The sequence below is a fragment of the Xenopus laevis genome, chromosome 9_10L (genome assembly GCF_017654675.1).
Source record: "Xenopus laevis strain J_2021 chromosome 9_10L, Xenopus_laevis_v10.1, whole genome shotgun sequence".
Classification (NCBI taxonomy): domain Eukaryota; kingdom Metazoa; phylum Chordata; class Amphibia; order Anura; family Pipidae; genus Xenopus; species Xenopus laevis.
Window position 1 is genome coordinate 88,563,750 of NC_054387.1, and position 26,593 is coordinate 88,590,342.

The 26,593-nt window shown below is 39.4% G+C and overlaps 1 protein-coding gene across 1 annotated transcript in view; it reads left to right on the forward strand.

Moving 5' to 3' along the window:
* The first annotated feature begins 18,638 nt into the window (after positions 1-18,638).
* LOC108701442 (inactive phospholipase C-like protein 1) overlaps positions 18,639-26,593 on the forward strand; it is a 122,894-nt gene continuing 114,939 nt past the window's right edge. The window contains exon 1 of the mRNA XM_018236141.2: positions 18,639-19,021. Coding sequence (XP_018091630.1) covers positions 18,887-19,021 — 135 coding nt within the window. The 5' untranslated portion in view covers positions 18,639-18,886. The remainder of the gene's footprint in view (positions 19,022-26,593) is intronic.

Below are 26,593 nucleotides of genomic sequence, written 5' to 3' on the forward strand. Positions count from 1 at the left end.
AAAAAATGCTGACTTGTCTGCTCTGAATCACCCATGAGGCTGCTGTCTGAGACACAAGACTGCGATTCTGTGCAGTTGTGTCTCCTCAGTTAACAGAAAATGCACAGGACTAATTGAGTAGCAGAGAAGACTTCAGCAATACATTACTAGTGCACACAACTAGTGCATCCACCATCTTGATTAATCATGGTGGTGTGGAAAGGACTTGCATATATGTTTATTATTCAGCTGAATTTAAGTAAAGGAGGCACTTTTCTACGATATAATCTTAGTGATTAAGTATAAAAAATGTGTATCTGATGGACACAAATATTAATAAAGGCTTTTCTTGTCCTTTAAGGTGTTCAAAAAAATAGTGAATAAAGCTAACCACAGTAACATGGTAAATGTATTTGTTTCCAAACATTTATTGTGTCCATATAAATTAGTTGCTTTTATTCATTTGGATATGGCTTACCATAAGAAGTGGATCAAGTAAAGTAATAATGATTCATCTTTGCATTTGTCCCATTTAAATTAAAGGATCATTCTAAGACACACACCATTTTGCAATACATTTGGAAAGTGCTGCTAAACATAGAGCTTTTACATCTCTGTCTTTTGCTTCCATTAGTGTCATTCTAGAGCCTTTCCTTTGCCATTACATTGACATAAAAATCATATTTAGGTACTGTAGTTGATATCTGTGTTAGTAAAAGCAATAATGTGAAGTGATGGTAAAATCAATTACTGAATAAGGCTATTAAGAGCATTACAAATTCTTTCAAGTTAGTAGATTAGACCACTTCTCACATAATTTATTGTTTATATGTCTGGGAAATGCTCAAGAAACTAAATTGAGACGAATCAGAAAAGGTGTATATCTAGAAACTTTATTGATGTGTGGAATGTTGAATCAGTAAAATTTTTTATGCAAACAATATATATATATATATATATATATATATATATATATATATATATAGTGAAGGGAAAAACCGGCACTCACGAAAATGTCATCAATTATGCCTGGGTGCAGTCCTTGTTGAAGTTTGAATGTAAAGCTGGAAATGGAGATCGCACTCACAGGTCTTAGAAGTGTTTAAATGTCTTTATTCAGTGGACGATCGCTGACGTTTCGGCTGACACGACAGCCTTTCTCAAAGTGCAAAAATGGTTCACACAAATGAAATAAATACCAAGTGTGGCGGGAAAAACAAAAGGAGCAACCACTTTGAGAAAGGCTGTCGTGTCAGCCGAAACGTCAGCGATCGTCCACTGAATAAAGACATTTAAACACTTCTAAGACCTGTGAGTGCGATCTCCATTTCCAGCTTTATATATATATTATATATATATATATATATATATATATATATATATATATATATATATATATATATATATAGACAAATATAAGAGTCCTCTGCACTCAACCCATTATCAATATATTTAAGACAGAGACATTCTGTGCATACTGCTACTGAAAAATGCCTTACCCTTTAAACAAAACAGGGATTGTTTGTCCATATATTGCAATATATTTAAGCTGGCCAACTACGTCAAAGTCATCCCATATCTGGCCAGTCCTATGCTCAATTTTCATCTGATTCATTAAGAATTCTATTGCTTCATTATACATTTTACAAAGGGACTAAGTTTTACCTGCAACTTACTAGCTGCTTTCAAAGTAAAACTCCCAAACTTGGCTGCCCTTTTATTAGACACCAGTGGGATCACCTGACTATAGCTGGGAAGGGTGGGAGCTACAACATGGAGCTGGTCACTGCTCCTGTATAACTATAACAAACAAGGGAAAGTTGTGCTCACCACTATTTTTTAAACCATTAGGCGGGGGTGCAATGAGGCTGTGACCACAAAATACATATAGACAAATACAAGAGTCCTCTGCAATATATATATATAGTGTAAAAAAAAGTTGGGGAGCACCCCAAGCATGAAAATGGCAGTTTACAGGATGCTCTATTTGGCAGTACACCTGGTTTTATGCAGCCAAAAGCCTCCAAGCCTGAAATTTAGGAAAAGGCACCCTTATTGGGGCCATTGGGAGCAACATCCAAGGGGTTGGGGAGCAACATGTTGCTCCCGAGCCACTGGTTGGGGATCACTGGTATAAATATAGGTGTGTTTCTGAAGCATGATCAGTTTCACCAGTGCAGGACAACATTACATGATATATTCATTACTTTAAAACACTTAATTTTTTGGTGTTACTTTTCCTTTAACAGTGCATGTATCCCTTAAATGCTGTGGCATAGGAGAGGTTAAAACTTAGTTAGATCAGTACTTTGGTGCCTGTCTGGGCAATCACTCTCTTTTACAAGCCTTAAGGTAAGGTCACACTGGGCGATTTGGGGAGATTTAGTCGCCTGGCAACTAATCGCCTCATCTTTGCGGCGACCAAACTCCCCAAATGCCTTACCTCTGTCTTGCGCCAGCTAAAATGAAAAGTCTCATGTGGCATGGCACACGCGTTGCTTCATATTCCGAAGTCGCCTGAAGTTTCGAGGCAAGTCGAGTTGTGTCTTTTGCTTCCACACTTCTTCCTGTTACAGATAGAGTTATAGTATTTCTGGTCAGGTGATCTCTGAGGCAGCACACAGACCATCACAAAATGGTGGTTCAAGGCAAGAGATGTAAAAGGGCAATATTTACTTAAATATATATTCCAGTTTGATAAGATTCTTTCATATGCCACTTAATTTGATATAATTTTCCTTTAAGATACATTTGAATAATGCAATCCTAAAAAAAAGAAAAACAACCAACAATCACCTAGAACAATCACCTAGAGGCCCATTTAGTAAAGGTCCAATTTTAGTGGTATTAGAGCTTCTTGAAACCATGATTAAACTCATTTTCTCTAAAACCACAGATGCCAACAAAGTTATTAAAAGATCCAAATACTGATGATATGGATGATATGGGCTCGTTTGGCATCTATGCCAGCTGACTGCCAGCCAGCTAAAGCAATAATAATTTGTGCCATTTAAATGTTTCTTTAAAAATGGTATAGTTCCGAATCTATCTGCGCCTGTCATTTTTCCTGCTATATTCCCATTCCAATATTTTACACTGAGTTTCAAACATTTAGTACTCCAGGCCCTAGAGCAGAACAAACCTCAGCATTCCACTGAGACTGTGCTAATTACTTTTCTCAGTTACGTACTAAATGCTTATGTTCAAGTGTTACTTTCTACACAATTAACTCTAGAATAAACACCTCTCATATATAATAAATTGGGATCTACTGTGCCCAGTCAACTAAATGTTTTAAATAAGCTCACTGTTATTTCATATTGTTTCTCTTTTGTACACTGTGTTGCTCATGATACCCATTATCAAGTCTTCAACTTTATATTCATTTTAGTATGTTTAAGATAGACTAAAGGTGGCCATAAACCGGCAGATTTAGTTGTGTGAAACAAACGATTTTAGGTTGATCCAAAAAATCGACTACTCATTTGATGGGGTGCAACTATCTTAAAAGGGTGGTTCACCTTTGAGTTAACTTTTGTTATGTTATATTATGGCTAATTCTGAGTAACTTTTCAGTTGGCCTTCACTTTTTGTTTTTTTATAGCGTTTTTAAATTATGTCTTTTTCTTCTGACTCTTTCCAGCTTTCAAATAGGCTCACTGACTCTAAAAAACAAATGCTCTGTAAAGCTAGAAATGTATTGTTATTGCTACTATTTATTACTAATCTTTCTAGCCAGGCCTCTCCTATTCATATTCCAGTCTCTTCTTCAAATCAATGCATGGTTGCTAAGGTCATTTGGACCCTAGCAACCAGATTACTGAAATAGCAAACTGAATAAAGAGCTAAATAAATCAAAAACTCAAATAATAAAAAATGAAAACCATTTGTAAATTGTCTCAGAATATCCCTCTCTACATCATACTAAAAGTTAATTCAAAGGTGAACAACCCCATTAAGATTTACAATAGCTCAACCACATCGTCCTAACAGGTGATCAGACAGGTTTACACATTTTAGTCATTAAATAATGAAATCAGTCAGTGGATGGGATGATTAAATAATCATGGTTATACGAATGTTCACTTATTTTAAAGGGTTGGGTTAAATGCGAAAGTAAATAAAGGAACATAAAACCTTTGGTAAATATATCTGTCATCTTGCAGCGACAAAACAAAGTCTCCTCACATATAGTCAACCATTGATGGATGAATAACTGATAAGAATGTTTGCAGGGTGGTGACAAAATTTGCCTTGCTCTTCACAGACAAGATGGCGGTCCTGTCAGAGCCCCATTTCCTGTTTGTGCTCCCTGCTTCCCAGCTTCAGTGGATTTCGGGTGACATATCTATGAATTTCAGTGGAGTATAAAAGGATTACTATGCAAATAACTAACAGCAGGTGATGAGCCTGTTACTGTAGGTTACCAGGTCGGGGATGGTTAAATCAGGATAAATTCGCCACAATATGAGTAAGTTGACATGTCTGTAGACTGCCTATAAAAATTCCTCTATCTGTGGATCAAAGAACCTCTGCTATAGACTCTTCATGACCTCACAGGTTTAGATGGTGTATTTTCGGATTTGAGCAATTTGGGGTATAATAAATCTCAAAATATTTGAGTGTTTTTAAAAAACAAAAAAAAAAATCACGTTTTTTTTAAAACCGAAAAAATTGATTTTTGACCCAAAAATAACCTTGAAAACTCTTTTTTATTCATGAGTTCTGTTCTCTTTTAAAAACCAGGGACAAAATCATGTTACAAAGAGGCTTTACATGGGATTGCCCATGAAAATTAGGAAAACTCGGCAAATATGTTGACTTTAAGGATCTGTAATGTACAACAGGAACTGTTTATATGATTTTTTTTAAATCTAGTCCTCTTTTAACAATGTATTTAAAAGGAAATCTGCACAGGAATCTTGTAAATCTGCATATTTCTAGTTATAACTGTTAAGAAGCTGCTATACTGTTAACTGTGACAGGAAAAATATACATATTTTACATAGACTCCAATTCCACAGCCCCCCGAGCCCCCCAGAAAAGGCCAGATATTACAAAAACCAGTGCATATCTGGCTTTCCCAGGTAATTGCTCTGAATTAATTTAATTTAATTATATTTCAGACATTGGTTTTTTCCTTACATTTTTTGAAAAATATGTGCATAATATTTTCAAAAATGTTAGTCTAGGCTTCTGAAGATCCTCCAATTTGGAAACACACAATCTTTGCAGCTAATAATCAAGAACTTTTAGAACTACTGAAACCAATGGATGACCCAGAGGACAAAGACTGATGTGAAGTGACATGCCATCAAAGGAAGCAACCAGCCAGATCCCTCTTACATGTACAACAGATTGTTCCCTCAAGGGGGCAGCAAATTAGCTACAGAGATAAAACAGGTTAAAAAATCAGCACCAAGGAGAGCTACAGCCAAGTAACACGTACTATCAAGCAAGCGAAACATTCCTGGCTATTGCCTCGTTCAAATAATTAAATGAGTCAGACAGGGAAAAGTGGAGTCAGAGGACGTTAAGAGATTCCAAAAAGCCAGAACTTTAACTGAATGTTTTTTATACCATGATTAAGTGATTAAAATCACTAGTAAGGCAAAAAAAAGACATTGGCCACTATGTAATAAAACAGAATTTTAAAATCACAACATAAAAATACAAAATTTTAATTTACAATACAATAATGTTCACTGCACAGTTTCTTACACTGCACACATTATTTCTAAGAGGGGTTGTTCACCTTTGTACCAAATTGACAAATCTAACAGTTCACATTAATAGAACAAACTTTTCCATAGAAATAGTTAACAGAAAAAGAACAATTCAAGAGATATTCAACTCCCCGGACCCTGTGCTGGGAGGGGGTCACTGACCCCCCAAAAACACTACAGTGTTCACTTCCTCTTCCTTATATGACATCACACATTGTACTGGCAGCTAACTTAACTCCTATTGGCTGTGGCTGATGTCAATCTGCCACTGCTTCCTGTGCTGGGGAATTTGAGCAGAATTCAGGTACTGAAGAGAAACTATTACAAGTTTGTGAGAGGGAGGGGGAGTGTGGGCTGTGTGCTGCAGATACTTCAACTGTGCAGATGGGGGATCGAGGTGCTTGGGACCTGGAGTTTTATGGATAATGGATTTTTCCATAATCTGGATCTTCATACCTTACGTCTACTAGAAAATCATGTAAACATTAAATAAACCCAATAGGCTGGTTTTGCTTCCAATAAGGATTAATTGGATCAAGTACAAGCTAGTGTTTTATTATTATAGAGAAAAAGAAAATCATTTTTAAAAATCTGGATTATTGGATTATAATGGAGTCTATGGGAGATGGGAGATTTCCAGAAATATATTATTTTGGGGGGGGGGTCAATGTATTATTTTGTGGATTTACCCCACAAAAAATCATTATTTAGCAACTGACGTGACTTCCGGGACTATTTGTATGAGCTTGAGGCTTTCCAAATGAGTTGAATTTTTGTGCATAAAGTAAAATATTTTTCTGGTATAAATCCCTATATCATGAAAAATAAAACTTTTTCATTTTTTTGGTATTTAGAGCTCTAAATCTTGTTCCAGAAGTGGAACACTTAAACACTTAGGTTCTCCTGAAAAAAAGGTAACGTTTTCCTAGGTAAATTACAGCAGCCCCCTGGGAGAGAGCACAAAATGTTCAAAAAACCTACCTGCCCTTAGCACACTGCTCTGCCTGTCACTTAGGGCTGCCACCTCACCCCTTAAAAACCAAACACATATGAAATCCACAGCGTTCATGGCTAATAAGCAATTCATTAAGATGCATGATTCATGGCTGCACATAAATCAGTTCAGTCTGCATCATGCCTCTAAATGAATTGTTAATTAGCCATGCAGGCTGTGGATTCCATATGTGTTCGGTTTTAAAGGGGTGAGGAGCAGGGATGTACTGAATCCACTATTTTGGATTCGGCCGAACCCCCGAATCCTTTGTGAAAGATTCGACTGAATACCGAACCGGTATGCAAATTAGGGGTGGGAAGGGGAAAAATTTTTTACTTTCTTGTTTTCTGACAAAAAGTCACACGATTTCCTTTGCTGCCCATAATTTGCATATGCAAATTATTAATCGAGTTCGGCTGGGCAGAAGGATTCGGCTGAATCCGAATCCTGCTGAAAAAGGCCTGAAACCCTACTGTCACTGCTAGATGTGCAAGTTACATAAGTTTATAAGTGCTGGTTTTGTTGTAATTTTGTACATAACTGACATTATGCTTAATGCCAAAGGTATTAAAAGATAAAAATATAGAAAAGACAGTATTTATTCCCAGAAAAAGTTGCACCCCTTTGGCACTCCATTCAGTTATAGTCTAGGCAGAAAGAGAGTGCAAGAATTGGGAGAACAATGTTGCTCCTTCCTTTTCTGCAGTATTTGTCTACATGGCTGTGTGATTGTTTGTTGCAAGGCAGGTTTTTTATATGCTGCGTCTGTTAACCTCTGCCATTACAATTGAGTAATCAACCAATGACCATTCAAATTATGTGACTGGTTACAGTTCACAAGCAACCAATGAATTACTAGGAGGAGGGCAGTATCAATATCCAATAGGAAACAAGTAAGGGCAAACCTCTGCCATTACAATTGAGTAATCAACCAATGACCATTCAAATTATGTGAGTGGTTACAGTTCACATCACAAGCAACCAATGAATTACTAGGAGGAGGGCAGTATCAATATCAAATAGGAAACAAGTAATGGCAAACCTCTGCCATTACAATTGAGTAATCAACCAATAAACATTCAAATTATGTGACTGGTTACAGTTCACAAGCAACCAATGAATTACTAGGAGGAGGGCAGTATCAATATCCAATAGGAAACAAGTAAGGGCAAAGCCTGGGCACGATGATGTCATCATATAGGAAGTTCTCAGTGTCAGGTTCAAAATAGGCCCCTCCCATCACTTTAGAGAAATGGTCATTGAGACAGGAAAAGGACTGAGTTAATAGGTCTAAAAATTAGCTTTTACAATGGCATTTTTACTTTTTGTTATGGAAAATGTTTTTTCTAACACATTGAGAGCATTGTTAGTGGTTTCATAAGATATGTACATTGGAGGTGAACAACCCCTTTAAGCCCAGCTCCACTGATAATGGTATATACTTATATCTATGCAAAGTTGCTTATGCATCTTTATAAAATATGTGTGGTCAAGGTACAAAATGCTGAGTTATATATTACCCATATACACAATTGCTTTAGAGTACTTTGATTCTATGTGCAATGAGACTTTCCCTTAGAGAAGTGTTAGCAGATAGTTTATCACCTGTAAGATGATGCTGGATGCCTTTATCTAGGGTGCCTCTAAGCTTTTTAAGCAATGAGCAAAACCATATAGCCAGCAATATCATTATAAATTACAGACATCAATGCCATTGTTTTCACTTGCAGCACTGATCGTCACTTCATTACGTAAACTATTCACACACAATTCCTGGAGGCAATCCATGTAGTAAGATTATGAGCATTTGCTGCCAAAATCTTCGCAAAAATTTATTTGATTTGGAGCTAAGACTTGCAGATTTAACATTTCAGTTGATGCTTTTCTCCCATCTCAGTCTGATGCCTTTCAAAGACTGGTGAGGGGAGCCAGCACCATTTTCAGAATACCTGTGTGGAACTTACTGTTCCTAATTTAGATGAGAGATTCCTGTCTGTAGTAAAATCTTGGGCTCCAATTTACAAGTGTGACTAGAATGATAAATTAGCAAGACTGTAAAGCTAATTGGCTGAATAGTATTACAAGCTTATTATTATTCATGTGAGAGTTTTTAAATCTCAGCAATCAATGGCTTCAATTAAGAAACTATAAGATGGCATTGCCTTTTCTTTTAGGTTGTCAGGTAAGACAAACACTGCAAAATATCAGCTGATTAAGCAGATCCCAAGAGTTATGTAGAGCAATTTTTCCTATCTTAGCAAAGCTTTTAGAATCAGTTTTTTTGGAATCTACTATGTATTTTTCTGCACAGAATAGCTGGCAATGTTGAAAACATACACCAGGTGGCATGATGGTTTATGCATATTTCAGATAACTAAAAATTGTACCTGTTGGCCTTTGAGACATAAGATATGCAATTTAGTCAGCATAAGTCAATTTTTTTTCAAACTGAGGATGCAGACTTTCTGTTTGTTCCCCAATAAAAACCCACATAATACAGAGGGTCGAAACACATTGTGTATTTGTATAAATGTATTGTGTAATTCAATGATAACATTTCTGTAAGTGCCCTGCTTCCTATATTATTTTGAGCTATTCCAGCAGCCCATTCGAGACTCCAACTTCAGGTATCCAGGCTGGTGAATTGTATAACCACTCTTGTTGACTGAATTTAGAAATACCTTATAAAGAATATAGAGTCAGTTTGTTAGGCAGCAGATTCTACCTTCTGATTGGTTGCTATAGGTGACTTAAGGTGGCCATACACAGAGAGATCCGCTCATTTGGCAATGTCGCCAAATGAGTGGATCTCTCCCCGATATGCCCACCTTGAGATGGGCAATATCGGGCTGATCCAATCATGGGCCCTAGGGCCCAACGATCGGATCCTAATGATGGGTAATGGACGGTCAGATCACGGGACGGCATCAACGAACAGATTTGGCCGCGATCCGACGGGATTTTTAGTTTTGTCCAATAGACATCTAGCCAACTTTCGGGCCCCATACACGGGCCAATAAGCTGCCGACTCGGTCTGTCACCTTTAACATATAGCAAACTTTGTACTTTTTATTACATGATCTCAGCTGAGTGCAAATAAAGGCAACATGGCAGACTGATAACTAACAGATACCGATACACAGAGAAGCTATTGCTCCTGATTAAGGTAGAAAAGGTACTTTTATTTAATAGAATCAGCACAACATGATTAAAAGTGTATCAGAACACAAAACATTTTCTGGTTCTACTTAGATCTGGAGTGTTTGCCTCTCCCTAGCGGCAGGTCTGGGACAGTGCACCCCATGACTCCTTTGGCAAGCAGGAACTTTCAAGTTTATATCTGTGACAGCTCCAGTAAAAGCATATGCCCTCACTACATACATTTTCTTTAGTAGAACTCTTTATTTTCACTTTTTGTTTTTCAAGAAGAGGAGATAGAAGGAAGTTTTAGGGGGGGGGGTGAGAATGCAGAACTGAAACCCTCCCATAAACATGTTTTGAATAAAATGGTGTACAGTCCAAAGAAAAATCCTAAGGTAAATTAATAATGGTATTTTACACACAATATAGTATGGTGCTGTTGGCAAGTGAAGATTGTGTAGTTGGCTATTCCCTCTAAATTATTCCAGATAATTACATGCAATTGTACCTTATCGTCTCACAATGCAGACAGGTACATCATATTCTGAATATCATCTAGCTCAGGCATACCACACCATTTTTTATTTATGAATTTAAAGTATTTTTGGAGTGGGTTTATTCTATTCTACACAGTTTTAAGATAAACATCGCTGTAGGATGAGTGTTCAAGCTGCTGCAATTGTCATCTCTGGAAAATGGATGTTTATTAAACAGGACAAAGGCAGCCATTGGGAAGGCGGTGAGTACAGGGCTCAGATGTCAGTCTCTGGTACACCCAAAATTGGACGTCTGAATGACACTCACGATAGGGGACAGATTGTAGCACACCTACATGCCTCAATCCAGTTATTTGTTTAGATGAATTTGAGTTTCCTCAAATCTAAATATGCAAATTGTAGTTTAGATTGATTTGCAGCATCACTAGAATTTATAAATCTATTAATTAGAATACATGTGATGAACTATAAGGGACAGCAGTTATACAAGTAAAAAAAATCCATTTGTTATAGAAACATTTTCCCACGCCAATGGAGTTTTTCATGGTACTCTTAGGCATAAGACATGAGATCACAATATCTACTTGCCCAGCCACCATTACACATGTAAAGGTTCTGGGTGGCTCAGATTCAACTCAAGCTATCAAATATGGTAGTAAACTCAAGAGAGGGCTAAACTTCTTGGTTAAAACTGAGAATTTTGCTCCACTGGAAAGAAAAAACCTCTCTTGTGGGTGTTATCTCTTGTCATGGCAGATGTACCAATGGAAATTTTTTTACATATACCTACGCTTAACAACAATGCATGACCATGAGGTTAGGAAGTCCACATCTGGATAAACTAATGATTATTTTGATAATTCAAAATGCACCCAAACTGTAATGCAGATTTAACAAAATAGTTTTTCTTATATGTATTCTTATTTACAGTAGCATCCCAAACGGCCGGCCCGAGTGTGACAACGACAAAACAGTATCAGTTCTGGCAGAACATTAAAGGGGAACCATCACGTAAATTACAATTTAATATAAGCTTCATCATACTGAAGTAAGAAACATTCTAAATACAATAAATTAAAAATTCTGCAATGTTTCTGAAATAATCAAGTTTATATGCACTATTCCGCTCTCAGCATCTGCTTCTCTTCATTCTGTCTTCCTGCAGCAGTTGGGTGTCAGATGAATGATCCAATGTATTTTATAGGTGGGCTAGCAGATGTATTAGAGCTAACTCAAATAACTGATTCAAGTACAAACAAAATGTAACAAAATAACTGCCTTTTGCACAAATTCTGCATGTAGAGAGACCTGATATCTGGTGAGCTCTAATACATCCTCTAGGCCAAAGGAGCCCCCCTATAAGATATATTGGATCATTTATCTGACACCCAACTCCTGAATGAAAAAAGAATAAGGAGAAATACGAGGAATAGTGATGATAAAGTTGATTATTTCAGAAACGGTATAGAATTTTTAATTTATTTTATTTAGAAAGTTTATTATTTCAGTATGCTGAAGCTAATGTGACATTTTCATTTTCATGATAGTTCCCTTTAAAATCAGGGTCCTACTGTATTTCTCTTAGTGTCAAGATACTAACCTCCATATGTAAAAAAAGGCACCAGGTTTGCCCAGGAGCAATAACCCATAACAACAATAAGATGTTAACTTTTAAACAGGTGACCAGTAAATTATATCTGCTGATTGGTTGCTATTGGTTACTGCTCCTGAGAAACCTCAACAAACATTTGTTCCTGCTATAAACAACTCAATCATGCTCTTTGGCAGTTGTACATTACATACACCATGTTGGACTCTGTTAGGTCTGAAGAATTTTATAACTGCATATTACTTCACCCTAAATGCTCAGTCTAGAACCCTCAACAGTAGAAAAGAATCATTAATTCAAGAAATATTGAAAAAAATCTGGGGGCTGTGGCAAGGTCTTTACTTTTGCAGAGTGTCTTCTACATGTGACCTGCAATTTTTAGTTATAAGGAGCTAGTCGGTTCTCTGCACCTTCCCATTTAAAGCATAGGGATCGCTGCAAATGCAACCTTCCACAGAGCATATGATGCAAGCTGCTTTCCCTTAATAGAGAACCCCAGTTGTGCATGATTTAAATGAATCTGTATTTTATTTACTCAACTCTTCCCTCTCAGTATATTATTTAAATGTTAATTTTCACTTGGCATATCTTCAGCACAGCAACTGCAACTGAGCTTAAATAGGGCAACATGGAATAAATAAGTATATTAAGGAGATAGAGAAGAAGGATGCCTAGGGTTACACCTGCATAGAAAAATCAGTTACCTTGGTTACAGAGCTTAAAAGCATCAAGCATTAAGATAATATAAAGATCGATAACATCAAGTGCTACGTATCAATGGGGAATAGCAAAACAAGTACAGTAGTCAGCATGCAGCATGTGAGCTTGAAGTAGGGCAAGGAATAACAGGTAAGAACAGAAGCAGCATGGGCAATAAATAACAGAAATATACTGTATGTGTGTAGCCTTTATTATTCATTTTCCACACAGATAAAAATGTTTTTGGATGGCCACGTCTGATATTTTGGAGTCTAGTTAAACAGCCATACTTAACTATATAAAAATATTGGCAACCTGCAATAAACTCATGCAAAAGATCTTATTAAAGTAGGGATTCTTACCCCAAAGTTTAGGCCCTAATAATGCATCCCCATGATCTTTAGGGTAGATCTCCATGACCCCTTTCATACAGTGAACAAGATATAAACAAGAAATAATTCTAAGCAAGATTTTGGATAATAAAAAAATAGAAAGAACATTTTTTCAATTAGCCCGTCCACTGCCAAAAAAGCAGTAATGCATAATTTATATTTTGCTACATAAACAAATGCAGTAGGTTTAGTCTATGCCAACTGCACACTATGGGACTGTTACATATGCTTTCTCATAGGTAAAATGAAATCAGCAAATCAAAACAATATTCTTTTGAAATCTGTATCTGTCAATATTAACATGGCATCTGTATATTACATGTAACTTCCCTTTGCACAGCACTGTGTTCTATTATCCAGAATGCTTGGGACCTGGGATTTTAGGAAAAGGAATATTTGTGTAATTTGGATCTCCATACCTTAAGTCTGTTAAAACATTTAAACATTAAATAAACCCAATAGGGCTGTTCTGCCATTAATATGGATCTGTTTAGGATGAAGTACAAGCTGCTTTTAACAGAGAAAAATTGACTCTGTGGGAGATGGCCTCCTGCAAATGTGGAGCTTTCTGCATAACTGTTTCTGTATATGGGATACCATACCTGTACTTGACAATACAATTGAATGTTATAATGTTATGTTAATATTGAAATTACATTGTATAGTCAAGATGAGCAGGGAGAACTGTGAGATAAAACTGCACAAGGCATGTATAAATGTTGCCGAAAGCTATACAGTGTCAAGCTGAGCTATTTTAATGGGAATATGTACATTTAAAAGATACCATTAATATATATAATACTTTGCTAGAATGTTGCAACAGAATAATCCCCACACAGAAGAGCTCACTCTTCTTAAAAAGAGGGCAAACATCTCCAGTGGTTGTAGAGTTGTGGTAGAAAACTCCTGCAGCAGCTCTGTATAAATAAATAGGTTCTCAAAAACTGAATTATATTGAGAATGAAGTGATGAAGGTCAGTTTGACTGTAAGATGGAAGGACAGGAGGGATCAAGAGAAGGATTTTTGTAAATATGAGAAATTAGATTTAGCATGAGGGTGCAAAGGAACAGGGAAAGCATATTTGATAGAGAGTGAAGTAGATGAGTATAGGACAAAGGGAGCAGACGTTGGGATGGAACAGAATGCAGAGGGTATATGCAGTAGCTAGATTGGCTTCACTGTGGTGCAATCCAGTTGTCATTTTTGTCTGGAAGCAGCAAGGTCTTGAACAGTGAGAAGTGGATGGGGGGCACAGGATGGTGTTAAGGCTTATATCACATAGTAGAGAGTTGCATTTTCAAACGACAAGCATACAAGTGTGAAATACTGGAGGCAATGCCAGCTGTCCAAAATATGTGCAGTGTTATAGGCCTACCACTATATATTTCTATAAACAAAAGCAAGTGAAGAATTTTGATCCAGTGTTTTCAGACCAATCACTAAATTCAGACTGAAGCCTCTTCTTGCAAATATCTTATTAGAAAACAAACAATGTTTAGTGCAGCCAGCAATAAGCTGGAAGACAGAAGGAGTTGGTTATAGGACTGTCATATTTGACAAACCAAAACCCCAGGGGAGTGACTGGATTTCTGTCTAGGCATGCTCTTCTGCCTATAAGACACCTTTTTCTTTGAGCCTGGACCTCAGCTACTCAGGTTTTGATTGACAGGGCTTGCACACAAAAAAATCACACAACTAGGTGGTATCCTACGCCATCCTCTATATGGGGTGGTGGGAGTGGTCCCGCTTCTATGGAAAATGTAAACCCCTTTCGTGAACACTTAATATGGTATGGTCGCTATATCGACGACCTTCTCTTTATATGGGGTAGTTCACAGAATAGTCTAGGACTTTCACAAGTAATAAAGTCGGTAGTGCCCCAGAAGCAGGACTTACCCACCCATCCACCAACTATAAGGATAAAATACCAGATGTTAAAGAAAGAGAACAGATTTACTTCACTACCGAATACAGTGAGGAATATGGTAGGATTTGCGGCATCACCAGAAGACACCTTCCAGTACTATACAATGATGCCAGGCTAGCTGAGATAATGTCACAGATGGACATTAGATGTGTCTCAAAAAAAGCCCCCACTTTAGGAAAAATTCTAGCACCCAGTTAAGTTTCTTCAACTTCAGGGAATTCTGGGGGCAATTGGCTCTCAGTAAAAGGAACTTACAGATGTGGGACCACACCTTGTAAGACATGTACAGTTATTTCCACAGGGGCTGTCTTTAAATCAAACATCACCGGAAGGTCATATCATAATTATGGCTTTTACAATTGTAATACAAAAAGAGTAATATACCTGTTAGAATGTAAGGGGCCGATTCACTAACTTCGAATGAAGGATTCGAAGGTAAAAAACTTCGAATTTCGAAGTTTTTTTTGGGCTACTTCGACCTTCGACTACGACTTCGAATCGAAGGATTCGAAGTAAAAATCGTTCGACTATTCGACCATTCGATAGTCGAAGTACTGTCTCTTTAAAAAAAACTTCGACCCCCTAGTTCGCCATCTAAAAGCTACCGAAGTCAATGTTAGCCTATGGGGAAGTCCCCATAGGCTTGGCTAACTTTTTTTTGATCGAAGGATATTCCTTCGATCGTTGGATTTAAATCCTTCGAAACGTTAGATTCGAAGGATTTAATCGTTCGATCGAAGGAATAATCCTTCGATCGTACGATCGCACTATTTGCGCTAAATCCTTCGACTTCGATATTCGAAGTCGAAGGATTTCAATTCCCAGTCGAATATCGAGGGTTAATTAACCCTCGATATTCGACCCTTAGTGAATCAGCCCCTAAATGTTGTGGGAAACAATACGTAGGACGCACAACCCGTTGCTTTAAAGAAAGGATAAGGGAGCACTTAAGGGCGATTGATAAAAAAGATGAGGGGTCTCCTGTGGGTAAGCATTTTGCTTTATGCTCCCCCAATGGTACCCAGGACTTGACAGTTAAGGCGATACAATACGTTCTATAAACTTAAGAGAGGCTTTCTGGATCCTTAAACTGCAAACGAGAATACCAAAAGGTCTAAACACGAGACAAGATATTGCACATCTATACTGATTAATGACAAGTAAGAGATAAAAGCACCTGTAGTATAAAGGATAAATTAGAGGTATACAGATATTTCTGATTATGCATGAGACACTTTAACCCTGCACAAATATTAACATCCCATGCTCATCAGACCTATATAAATATAGATTGGATCTACCATACACATATATATATATAGGAAATGAGGGCGTACCCCCTTGACGTGATAACAATAGATATTCTTGCATTTATAATGTAATGGAAACCCAAGCTCTCTGGCTATTCTCTCTTTTACTTGGAATCTTTGCACTCCGGCACGGGGTCTACGGCTCATTGAGAAGCACTGAATACACAGATGCCCACTATAAGGACAACTCCATATCTAATCTGAAACCCAAGAATTTGTTATATACAATAAATAAGTGAAGAGGTACAATAGAAAATAAGAAATAGAACCTGTAAGCAAAAGGCACATCACCGAAAATCTAAAATCTAAAATCCATAATATATTGAAAACATAAATACACAGAGTTCCGACTGATAATTGTTTTTATTGAGCATAAAGTTTTAAGTGAGTGCACGTCTTTTGTTAAATAGTAATATGGGAGGCTGACCAATAGGGGTCACCATACATTTTTTGTATTTAACAGACTTGTTTGTTTCATCCTGTAAGCCTATAATTAAGGGATCTTGTTCCCGAAACACGTAAGGGCAGTGACACAACAGGAGATTAATCGCTACCGATAAATCGCTGCTTCTCTGGGCAACTAATCTCCTGCACTCTCCAGTAAAAAGCTTTCCCATAGGCAATAATGTGAATTGCTGGTGGTAAAACACAAAAATCCCAAAATCGCTTGAAGTTTCCTCTTGTAGCGATTTTGGGAGACTGGAGCGACCATGGGTGTTACCACCAGCGATTCACATTATTGCCTTTGGGAAAGCTTTTTACTGGAGAGTGCAGGAGATTAGTTGCCCAGAGTAGCATCGATTTATCGCTAGCGATTAATCTCTTGGTGTGTCACTGCCCTATGGCCATGTACACCAGCAGGAATCTGCAACAAACCTGCCTTTTTATACCAGAGTGCCATCCCTTGTTTTGTTTTGAGACGTATATTGGCAGTAGGGACACTGCGGACAGAGCACCCGGCAACGTGGGAGAAGTTTGGGTCTGGGGTCTATTATTGGTACATATAGCGGGGGGCCACAGGTCTGGGGTCTGTTTTTATTATTTGTACATATAGCGGGGGGCCACAGGTCTGTGGTCTGTTTTTATTATTTGTACATATAGCGGGGGGCCACAGGTCTGTTTTTATTATTGGTACATATAGCGGGGGGCCACAGGTCTGGGGTCTGTTTTTATTATTGTTACATATAGCATGGGGGCCACAGGTCTGTTTTTATTATTGGTACATAATGCGGGGGGGGGGGGTCACATGTCTGGGGTCTGCTGTTACTGTTATAAGGGCATGCATTGTATTGCATACATTAGTGTATGTGGTGAGATGCCACGGGTCTGGGGCCCTCTAATCTTGTCATTATCTTTAGCTATTGCTAATTAGGGCCATGGTCTGGGGTCTACTTTTACAAATAGCTAGAGCTGGAGCAACATGGTCTGGGGTCTGTTTTTATTATTGGTACACATAGCGAGGGGCCACAGGTCTGGGGTCTGTTTTTACCAATAGCTATATAGCCTTTCCCCGCACAGAGTATTCACCCCACAGAGCATTCACCCCCACAGCCTTTCCACACACAGAGCATTCACCCTCACAGCGCATTCACCCCACAGAGCATTCATCCCCACAGCCTTTCCCCGCAGAGCGCCTTCACCCCCCACAGACAGCACACACCGCATTCACCCCCACAGACTTTCCCCACACTGTGCCTTCAACCCACATCGCTTTCACCCCCCAGACAGCACACACAGCATTCACCTGCACAGCACCTTCATCCCCTCCACACACAGCGCCTTCACCCCACAGAGCATTCGCCCCCACAGCCTTTCCCCACAGAGCATTCACCCCCCACAGCCTTCCCCCACCCACAGCAGCTTTCAACACAATTCACCCCACAGCATCTCTTCCCCGCACTTTAGCTTTCTCCCACCCCCATACTGTAGTGTTCCTCTCAGTGTCCCTCTCTCTCCTGCACTTTAGCTTTCTCCCTCCCCCATACTGTAGCATTCCTCTCAGCATCCCTCTCTCTCCCGCAATTTAACATTCTCCCTCCCCACCCCAACTGTAGTGTTCCTCTCTCCCCTGGTACTGTAGCATTCCTCCCTCCCCCGTGCTGTAGAGTGTCAGTAGTCAGTGCTGTTTACACACAACCAGCTACATATAGAGCTGAGAGAGTTCCTTTGTCTCCCAGCTGCAGACCTTTTCTGCCCATAGAGGTCTCTCTTGGCCGCTCTCACCTTGCCGGCACATGGCACTGTCACAACGCTGGCAGCTGAGCAATCAGTAAGCAGAGTTAGCCCAGCCCATTACAACTCGGAATGAAAGAAACCAATCAGCGTGCAGCTCTGGAACAGCTCAGCGAATTGAAGCAGAGTTCCATCCCGGGACTTGTCCAGCTGTACCCTGCTCCCTCCTGTGGTGTTCGCAAGGGCTCCCAGCCTAACAATTCAGGCTGTCCCCTTTACTTTGTGTGAAGCCTTCTCCCTGTGCAACATGCTCTGGTATCTCAGCTGGCAGTGCTGAGCCCCCTTTCCTTCCTCTTCTTCGTTTTCACCTTTTTCTGAGTCACCGCCCAACCTTCTGCTCGACCTTTATGAGAATGGAAGTTGCCGGGCAATAAAAATCATGGCAGAGGGGCCTGACGGGGGGTACGAGCTGTTCCCGGAGCATGGCCGGGGCAGGGAACGCAGGACTGGGGTCACCGAGGCCAGTCTGATGGAAGCGGCAAAGGCGGCACCTCGGAGGAGCAGTATCATCAAGGTGAGTGCCATGTACGAGCTGACATGTGCTGGGGGCAGCAGATATATTATCAGCTACAGCTGGCTGTGCCAGGACTTTACACAACTGTTAATGCCATGCCTGGTATTAGAGCAGCAATGTCATTACATAGAAATACCTGGATATTAGAGCAGCAATGTCATTACATAGAAATACCTGGATATTAGAGCAGCAATGTCATTACATAGAAATACCTGGGTATTAGAGCAGCAATGTCATTACATAGAAATACCTGGGTATTAGAGCAGCAAAGTACTTGCATATAAATAACTGGGTATTAGATCAGCAATGTCCTTGCATAGAAATACCTGGGTATTAGAGCAGCAAAGTCCTTGCATAGAAATACCTGGGTATTAGAGCAGCAATGTCCTTGCATAGAAATACCTGTGTCTTAGAGCAGCAAAGTCCTTGCATAAAAATACCTGGGTATTAGAGCAGCAATTTCCTTGCATAGAAATACCTGGGTATTAGAGCAGCAAAGTCCTTGTATAGAAATACCTGGGTATTAGAGCAGCAAAGTCCTTGTATAGAAATACCTGGGTATTAGAGCAGCAATGTCCTTACATAGAAATACCTGGGTATTAGAGCAGCAATATCCTTGCATAGAAATACCTGGGTATTAGAGCAGCAATGTCATTACATAGAAATACCTGGGTATTAGAGCAGCAATGTCCTTGCATAGAAATACCTGGGTATTAGAGCAGCAAAGTCCTTGCATAAAAATACCTGGGTATTAGAGCAGCAATTTCCTTGCATAGAAATACCTGGGTATTAGAGCAGCAAAGTCCTTGTATAGAAATACCTGGGTATTAGAGCAGCAAAGTCCTTGTATAGAAATACCTGGGTATTAGAGCAGCAATGTCCTTGCATAGAAATACCTGGGTATTAGAGCAGCAATATCCTTGCATAGAAATACCTGGGTATTAGAGCAGCAATGTCATTACATATAAATACCTGGGTATTAGAGCAGCAATGTCATTACATAGAAATACCTGGGTATTAGAGCCAGCAATGTCATTACATAGAAATACCTGGGTATTAGAGCAGCAAAGTCCTTGTATAGAAAATACCTGGGTATTAGAGCAGTAAAGTCCTTGTATAGAAATACCTGGGTATTAGAGCAGCAATGTCCTTGCATAGAAATACCGGGGTAATAGAACAGCAAAGTCCTTGCATACACATACCTGAACAGCAAGCTACACCCATTTATTGTATCCTGCCAGTCTTCCATGTGCTTTTTAATGCATGTCCTGCATTAGGTCTCTCTGATAAATACCAAAGTATGCCAAATTCACTGGGTACCATCAGTACCCCTGTGCCAAGTACTAATTAATTCACAGTGCCAAGTATCAATGTAATCCTAAATTGGTACCACAGTTTTACATGTACAAGGTTCCACTGCCTGCACAGTGCCAGGTAATACTGCCTGCTCATACCCCACTTTCTGCACTTTGCCAGGTAATACTATATTTCCAAGCACCTATGATTGCATAGTGGCATTTGGTTAACTATTCCTGCTAGTTAACTGTAAGTATATTCTAATGCTAGGAAATGGGTAACATCATATGTCCTCTATTTAATTTATTGCTCATTAAATAACGTGCATTATCAAATGCCAAACACCGAGTGCCATTGGATTCAGTCTGTTGCTAAGTGTTGTTACCAGATGCTCTGTGCATACAGAAAGTTGTTTTTGAAGCTATGAGTATTGGCAGCATACAGTTCCACACCTTACACTGTGCTAAACAAGAAATATACTGGGGGGTAATGTAATGTGAATACTTACTGAGCACGGGCACAACAAGGAATCCCACTGAGCAGGAGGAACAGCACAGTACCTACATTGTTACCAAGATTTGTCACTGGGTCAGTACATTGATAAGGTTCTTAGCATACTCTGCACTATACCTATACCACACATGACATGTAAATAGGGGAAGATGACTATATTTCCAGTTTTCAATGCCTTTTTAGTAACTTTAAAAACTGAAGAGGAGCTGGAAATTACTTTTGACTATGGCGCCCGTGAGCTCCACTGCGCTCACTCTGCATTTGCTGTCAGTAATACTACAGGCAGGGCCGCCATTAGAAATCATTGTCCCCGTACAATAAAATTATCGGGGCCCCCTTGGCCCCGCCCACCCCAGCCCCAAAGCCCCATCCCCCAAGCCCCATCCCAGATCCCAGATCCCACCCACTCCACACAACAGTTAAAAGACCACACAGACATCAGTGCTAAAAAAGGTAACCCACCCCCACAAGTTATAAAAAGCTATTGATGGTCAGGGCCCCCTTAAAAGTTTTTTAAAAATTCGTGGTCACGGCCCCCCTACAAGTTAAAAAAAAATAATTGGTAATCAGGGCTTCCCTTACAAGTTAAAAAAAAAATGGGGCCCCAAAGAATATTTTTTAAAAAAAACATTAGTGCCAGGCCCCCTTGAAAATTAAAAAAAATGAGGGCCTCAAAGAATATTTTTTTAAAAAAAAACATTGGTGGCAGGGGCCTATAGAATATTTAAATAATACATTGGTGGCCAGGGGATTAAAAAAAACACAAATTGGTGTTTAGGGATGTAGCAAACTGTTCGCCCGCGAACTAGTTCGCGCGAACTTCGACCGTTCGCGTCCGCCGAATGTTCGCGAACGTTTGGGAACGTTCGCATTTTGAGTTCGCGTTCGATCATTCGACCATTCGAATTCCTTCGACCGCTAAAAATCGAACGATTTCCATTCGTTCGAACGATTGTAAGCATTCGATCGAATGGCTTCGATCGTTCGATTCGAATGAAAATCCTTCGATCGAACGATTAAAATCCTTCGATCGTTCGAATCGAACGATTTTAGCGGGTGTTCGAAGTTCGCGAACGTTCGCATTTTTTGCCGGTGTTCGCGAACGGCGTTCGCGAACACCAAATCGGCAGTTCGCTACATCCCTATTGGTGTTCAGTAGAATTGAACTCATGGTTTCAGGACTTCAACTTCAACTTTGGGTCTTTTCGCCGCTTCAGGATTTAAATTTCAGCTGTTTTCACGACTTTGGGTCTTTTCGCCACTTTGGGAGTTTGGCTTCGGCTATTTTCTTGGCTATGGGTCTTTTCAGCACTTCCGCATTTCGGCTGATTGGGACATTGTGACTTCGGAAATGCCCGGCGCTGTCAAGGGGGGCCATAAGTCTTTTGAAAGTGCAGCACTGCCGGGCCGACCTTCAGGCCCGGGACACCTGTACCAGGCCTGGACTGGGAGTGAAAATAGGCCCTGCCATTCCAAGTACACAGAGGCCCAAAGAGCCTCTTACCAGCCCAAATAGCCCCCTACCAGCCCACTATATGGTAACTTTCTATGGAACCATACAGCAGCCCCTGTGGCATTTGCCAGAACCCACAGATTGCCAGTCCGGGCCTGACCTGTACCCCCTGTCCCCCCCTGATTGTGGCCTGACTACAGGGGACACAGTTCTCGGGTAACACTTAGCAGTGGGAGAGGCAGGGAGAGGGGCCAGTGGGAACTTATCACAGTGGGGAGTTCTCCTTTAAAGGGCAAGTCAACCCCAAGACAACAATTTTCCAATATACATTTCTTAAAAATGTTCAGTGGTTTTAAAGTTATTTGTAAAAACAATACAATTGCTATTGAAAGCATTTGTCTAACTCCTGGTTGTTACTTTTTAAACAATGTTGCAAAAATCATAGTTCCCCAGCAAAGACAGGTCTGTTAATCAGCTGCCTTGTTTTACATTGTATCAACAGTCTTGAGCCACCAGGGCAGAGAATAGAAAGCGACTGGCAAACACTGCTTTTAATAGCAATACCTATACAAATAACTTAAAAACCGTAGCAAATTTGTAATGAATATGCATTGCAAAGTTGCTTAGAATTATGTTTACTTTTATTAGGCAAAAAATATTTTTGGATTGATATTCCCTTTAAAGACAATAAGGAAATCATTTTACAAAATTAGAATATTTACTTAAAATGGATTCTGGCAGGGGATAGCCTTCCTTTATTTTCCTTTCTTGTTATCTGCAAAAATAATAAAATTATTGTCATGTGATATGTACATTTTACATGAGTATACTGCACTACATGTTGCTGCATAATAAATATAGCTTGATAAATAATAATAATCCCAGTGCAATGTGGCAGAGTCCGTTAGGGCTGGGCATAGTCACAGTTAATGGATGTTGCATAGCATTGTAGTGCACCTTTGGCAGTAACCCTAGGGGGCGATAGATTTGGTCAAGGTATAGTATGAAATGACTGGGCATGTTCCAGCTAAATTTCAAAAAGTTGTTTTTATTGAAATCAGAAATAAAATATCACAGCAGATTATGCGGAGGTGTATTGCTGTGTCAAACCCTTTTCTACTTCCATAGCTCCCCCGCCTTCCCCACCACCCTCTTCCTTTTTGCTTTCTTTGAACCCCTGGAGATTACAGCTGCTGATAACTGCAACCGAGCTCTGTTATTTTGCTGATTACAGTTATTATTCCTATACACTTATTTCCATACTCTCTCTTCTATATATTATGTAACGCAGGAAGGACAAGCGCTGCTGGTAATGTCAGTATTTAAAGTCTTGGGGCCTCATTTCCAAACAGAGGAAGAGTGCAAAAATGAGTGCAGTTTGGACTTCATTCACAGTAACTGCTGCACTTGTTTTTGTATTGTGGCACCACTAGACAGTGTGATAAAAAAGAACTTGCTATCTTGTTTTCTCACTTTCTTTCTCACTGCTCTCTGCATCCAAAATCATCCATGCCTGCACCCATTTCTCTGTTTTGTATTATACCAATGTTAATTGAGTTTGTGCATGTATATGTATATACAGTATATACTGTATATCTGTATGACTTTTGCCATTTATAGTAAAATTTCTTATAAAGATCAGACTCTGACATCAGAATGGAATGTTTGATTGTATTCCTACTTGTCCTTGACTCCCAGAGATCCCCTTAGCATTTACACGTTAATCTCACCATTAACTATTGGCTACCACTTTCATTATGATCTGCATTGTAAAACATTATAATCCCCTATGCTTCTGCCTTAATCATTAAGAGAAATGTTATGGGTTTAGTGGGTTTTGGGGACTATAGCCCCAACAAGCCATGAGCATACAAGACTTGAAAGGAGAGTGAATGAGATGGAACCCTACTCAGGCCGGATTTGTGGAAAGGCCACCAAGGCCCGGGCCTAGGGGGGGCAGGATTTTAGGGGGCGGCATGCTGCCCAACCACACCCACATTGGTTCAGAAACACTGGGGAATTCGCAGGACATACGATAGATTTTTAAACTTCCCATGCGCCAATCCGCATTGCTCCGAAACTTTGTGTGAATAAAGGGATGGGGACAGGACGACGAACGATAGCAGACCTAGGGGCGCCAGTTTTGTAAATCCGGCCCTGACCCTACTTACTCTACACATAGTCCAGAAGGATGTCATTATCTGGTATATTATTATCATCTATCACTAGCTAGACTTATTTGTATGTCCATATTAAAGCCTAAATAAAGGCCTTCCAGATCCAAGTGAATTGCACTACAGGAGCATACTGCAGCTGTGCAGCTCAGTGAGATCCAATGCCATTTTCTGCTAAAAACCAGCTTGTATTGTAAAGGTAAGGGCCCATTTGTTAAACCTCTATTTTCTTCTGGTTGAGGTGTTTGGGGGAAAACATTTTTTGTGGAAAAATAAAACCTAAAATCTTTAGAGATTTATTATACCCCAAAGCTGCTATAAAAATCCAAATCCGAAAAATACTTAATCTCAAACCTGATGAGGTAACATAGTAACATATTAACATAGTAACATAGTAAGTTAGGTTGAAAAAAGACACATGTCCATCAAGTTCAACCTTTTTACTTTTTTTAACCTGCCTATCGGCCTATCCTCCAATTTGCCTCAGAGGGGGAAAAAATTCCTTCCTGACTCCAAAATGGCAATCGGACTAGTCCCTGGATCAACGTGTACTATGAGCTATTTCCCATAACCCTGTATTCCCTCACTTTCTAAAAAGCCATCCAAGCCCTTCTTAAAGCTATTTAATGTATCAGCCTGTACAACTGATTCAGGGAGAGAAGAGAATTCCACATCTTCACAGCTCTCACTGTAAAAAACCCCTTCCGAATATTTAGGCGGAACCTCTTTTCTTGTAATCGGAATGACCTCCAGGGATGGGCGAATTTTTTCGCCTTGTTTCTCCGCGGAAATGACACCCATAGACTTGTATGGAGTCGTGCGGAAAAAAAAGCCACGTGACAACATTTTTTTTGATGCCCATAGACTTTAATGGGCATCAGCGACATTTCGCCGGCGGCGAATTTTTGGCGAAGCAAAATGGGTCAAATTCGCCCATTCCTACCTTGTGTCAGCTGGATGGACCAACTGGTAAATAAAGCATTAGAGAGATTATTATTATATGATCCCCTTATATATTTATACATAATTATCATATCACCTCTTCTCCAGTGTGAACATCCCCAATTTGGCCAGTCTTTCCTCATAGCTAAGATTTCCCATACCTTTTACCAGCTTAGTTGCCCTTCTCTGCACCCTCTCTAATACAATAATGTCCTGTTTGAGTGATGGGGACCAAAACTATATGGCATATTCTAGATGGTCTAGATCAGGGATCCCCAACCTTTTGAACCCGTGAGCAACATTCAGATGTGTAAAATGTGGATTGTCAACCTACATTGAGGCTCTGTTTGGCAGTACACCTGGTTTTTATAAAACCAAAACTTGCCTCCAAGCCTGGAATTCAAAAATAAGCCCCTGCTTTGAGGCCACTGGGAGCAACATCCAAGGGGTTGGAGAGCAACATGTTGTCCACGTGCTACTGGTTGGGGATCACTGGTCTAGATTCTAGGTCATGAAGAAGTCAGTGGCAAATGTCCCTGAAGTTGTTTCTTGACATCGTGATCTGCACTGGATAATTTGTGTAAAGCTGGGGTTTTCATCCAATAATCAAGTTTTTGCGGCAACAATTGGATAAAATTGAGTTTTTTGAGCATCAAACCGCGCAAAACGAATTGACACTTGATTTTGTCACAGTGTTTTTTTCGAGAGAATTATTGATAAATGAGTTAAATTCGTGGAAGGGAGTTTGGCCAACTAAAAAAAATGGGATTAATTAGATTTTAGTAAATAATAATAATCCCTGTAGTGTTGCTCCCTACATGGCTTTGTATGTCATCTCTTTTATAGTTTACCTTTTAGTTTAGAGATTTTTAGGGCTTCTGTAATTCGAGGAAATCTTATTGCAGTTATACTATAATGTATATGTGCTCAGGCACAGCATCCAGCTGTACAATGATGCGGTTGCAGGCCGTATGTTTTAGACCAGAGATAGTATCTCATTTTCAATTCAGTTCCTAAGCTTTTTACTTTTACTAATGTAATCCACATGCACTGTATAATCATAAAACTTTCAGATTAAGATCACAGAAGGCATTTCACATGTTTTAAGAAGGATCATTTTGTCACTTTTAGGGTCATAGCCAATCATTCTCACAGTGTGCATCACAGAAACAACTACTTTATTTGCCGTTTGGA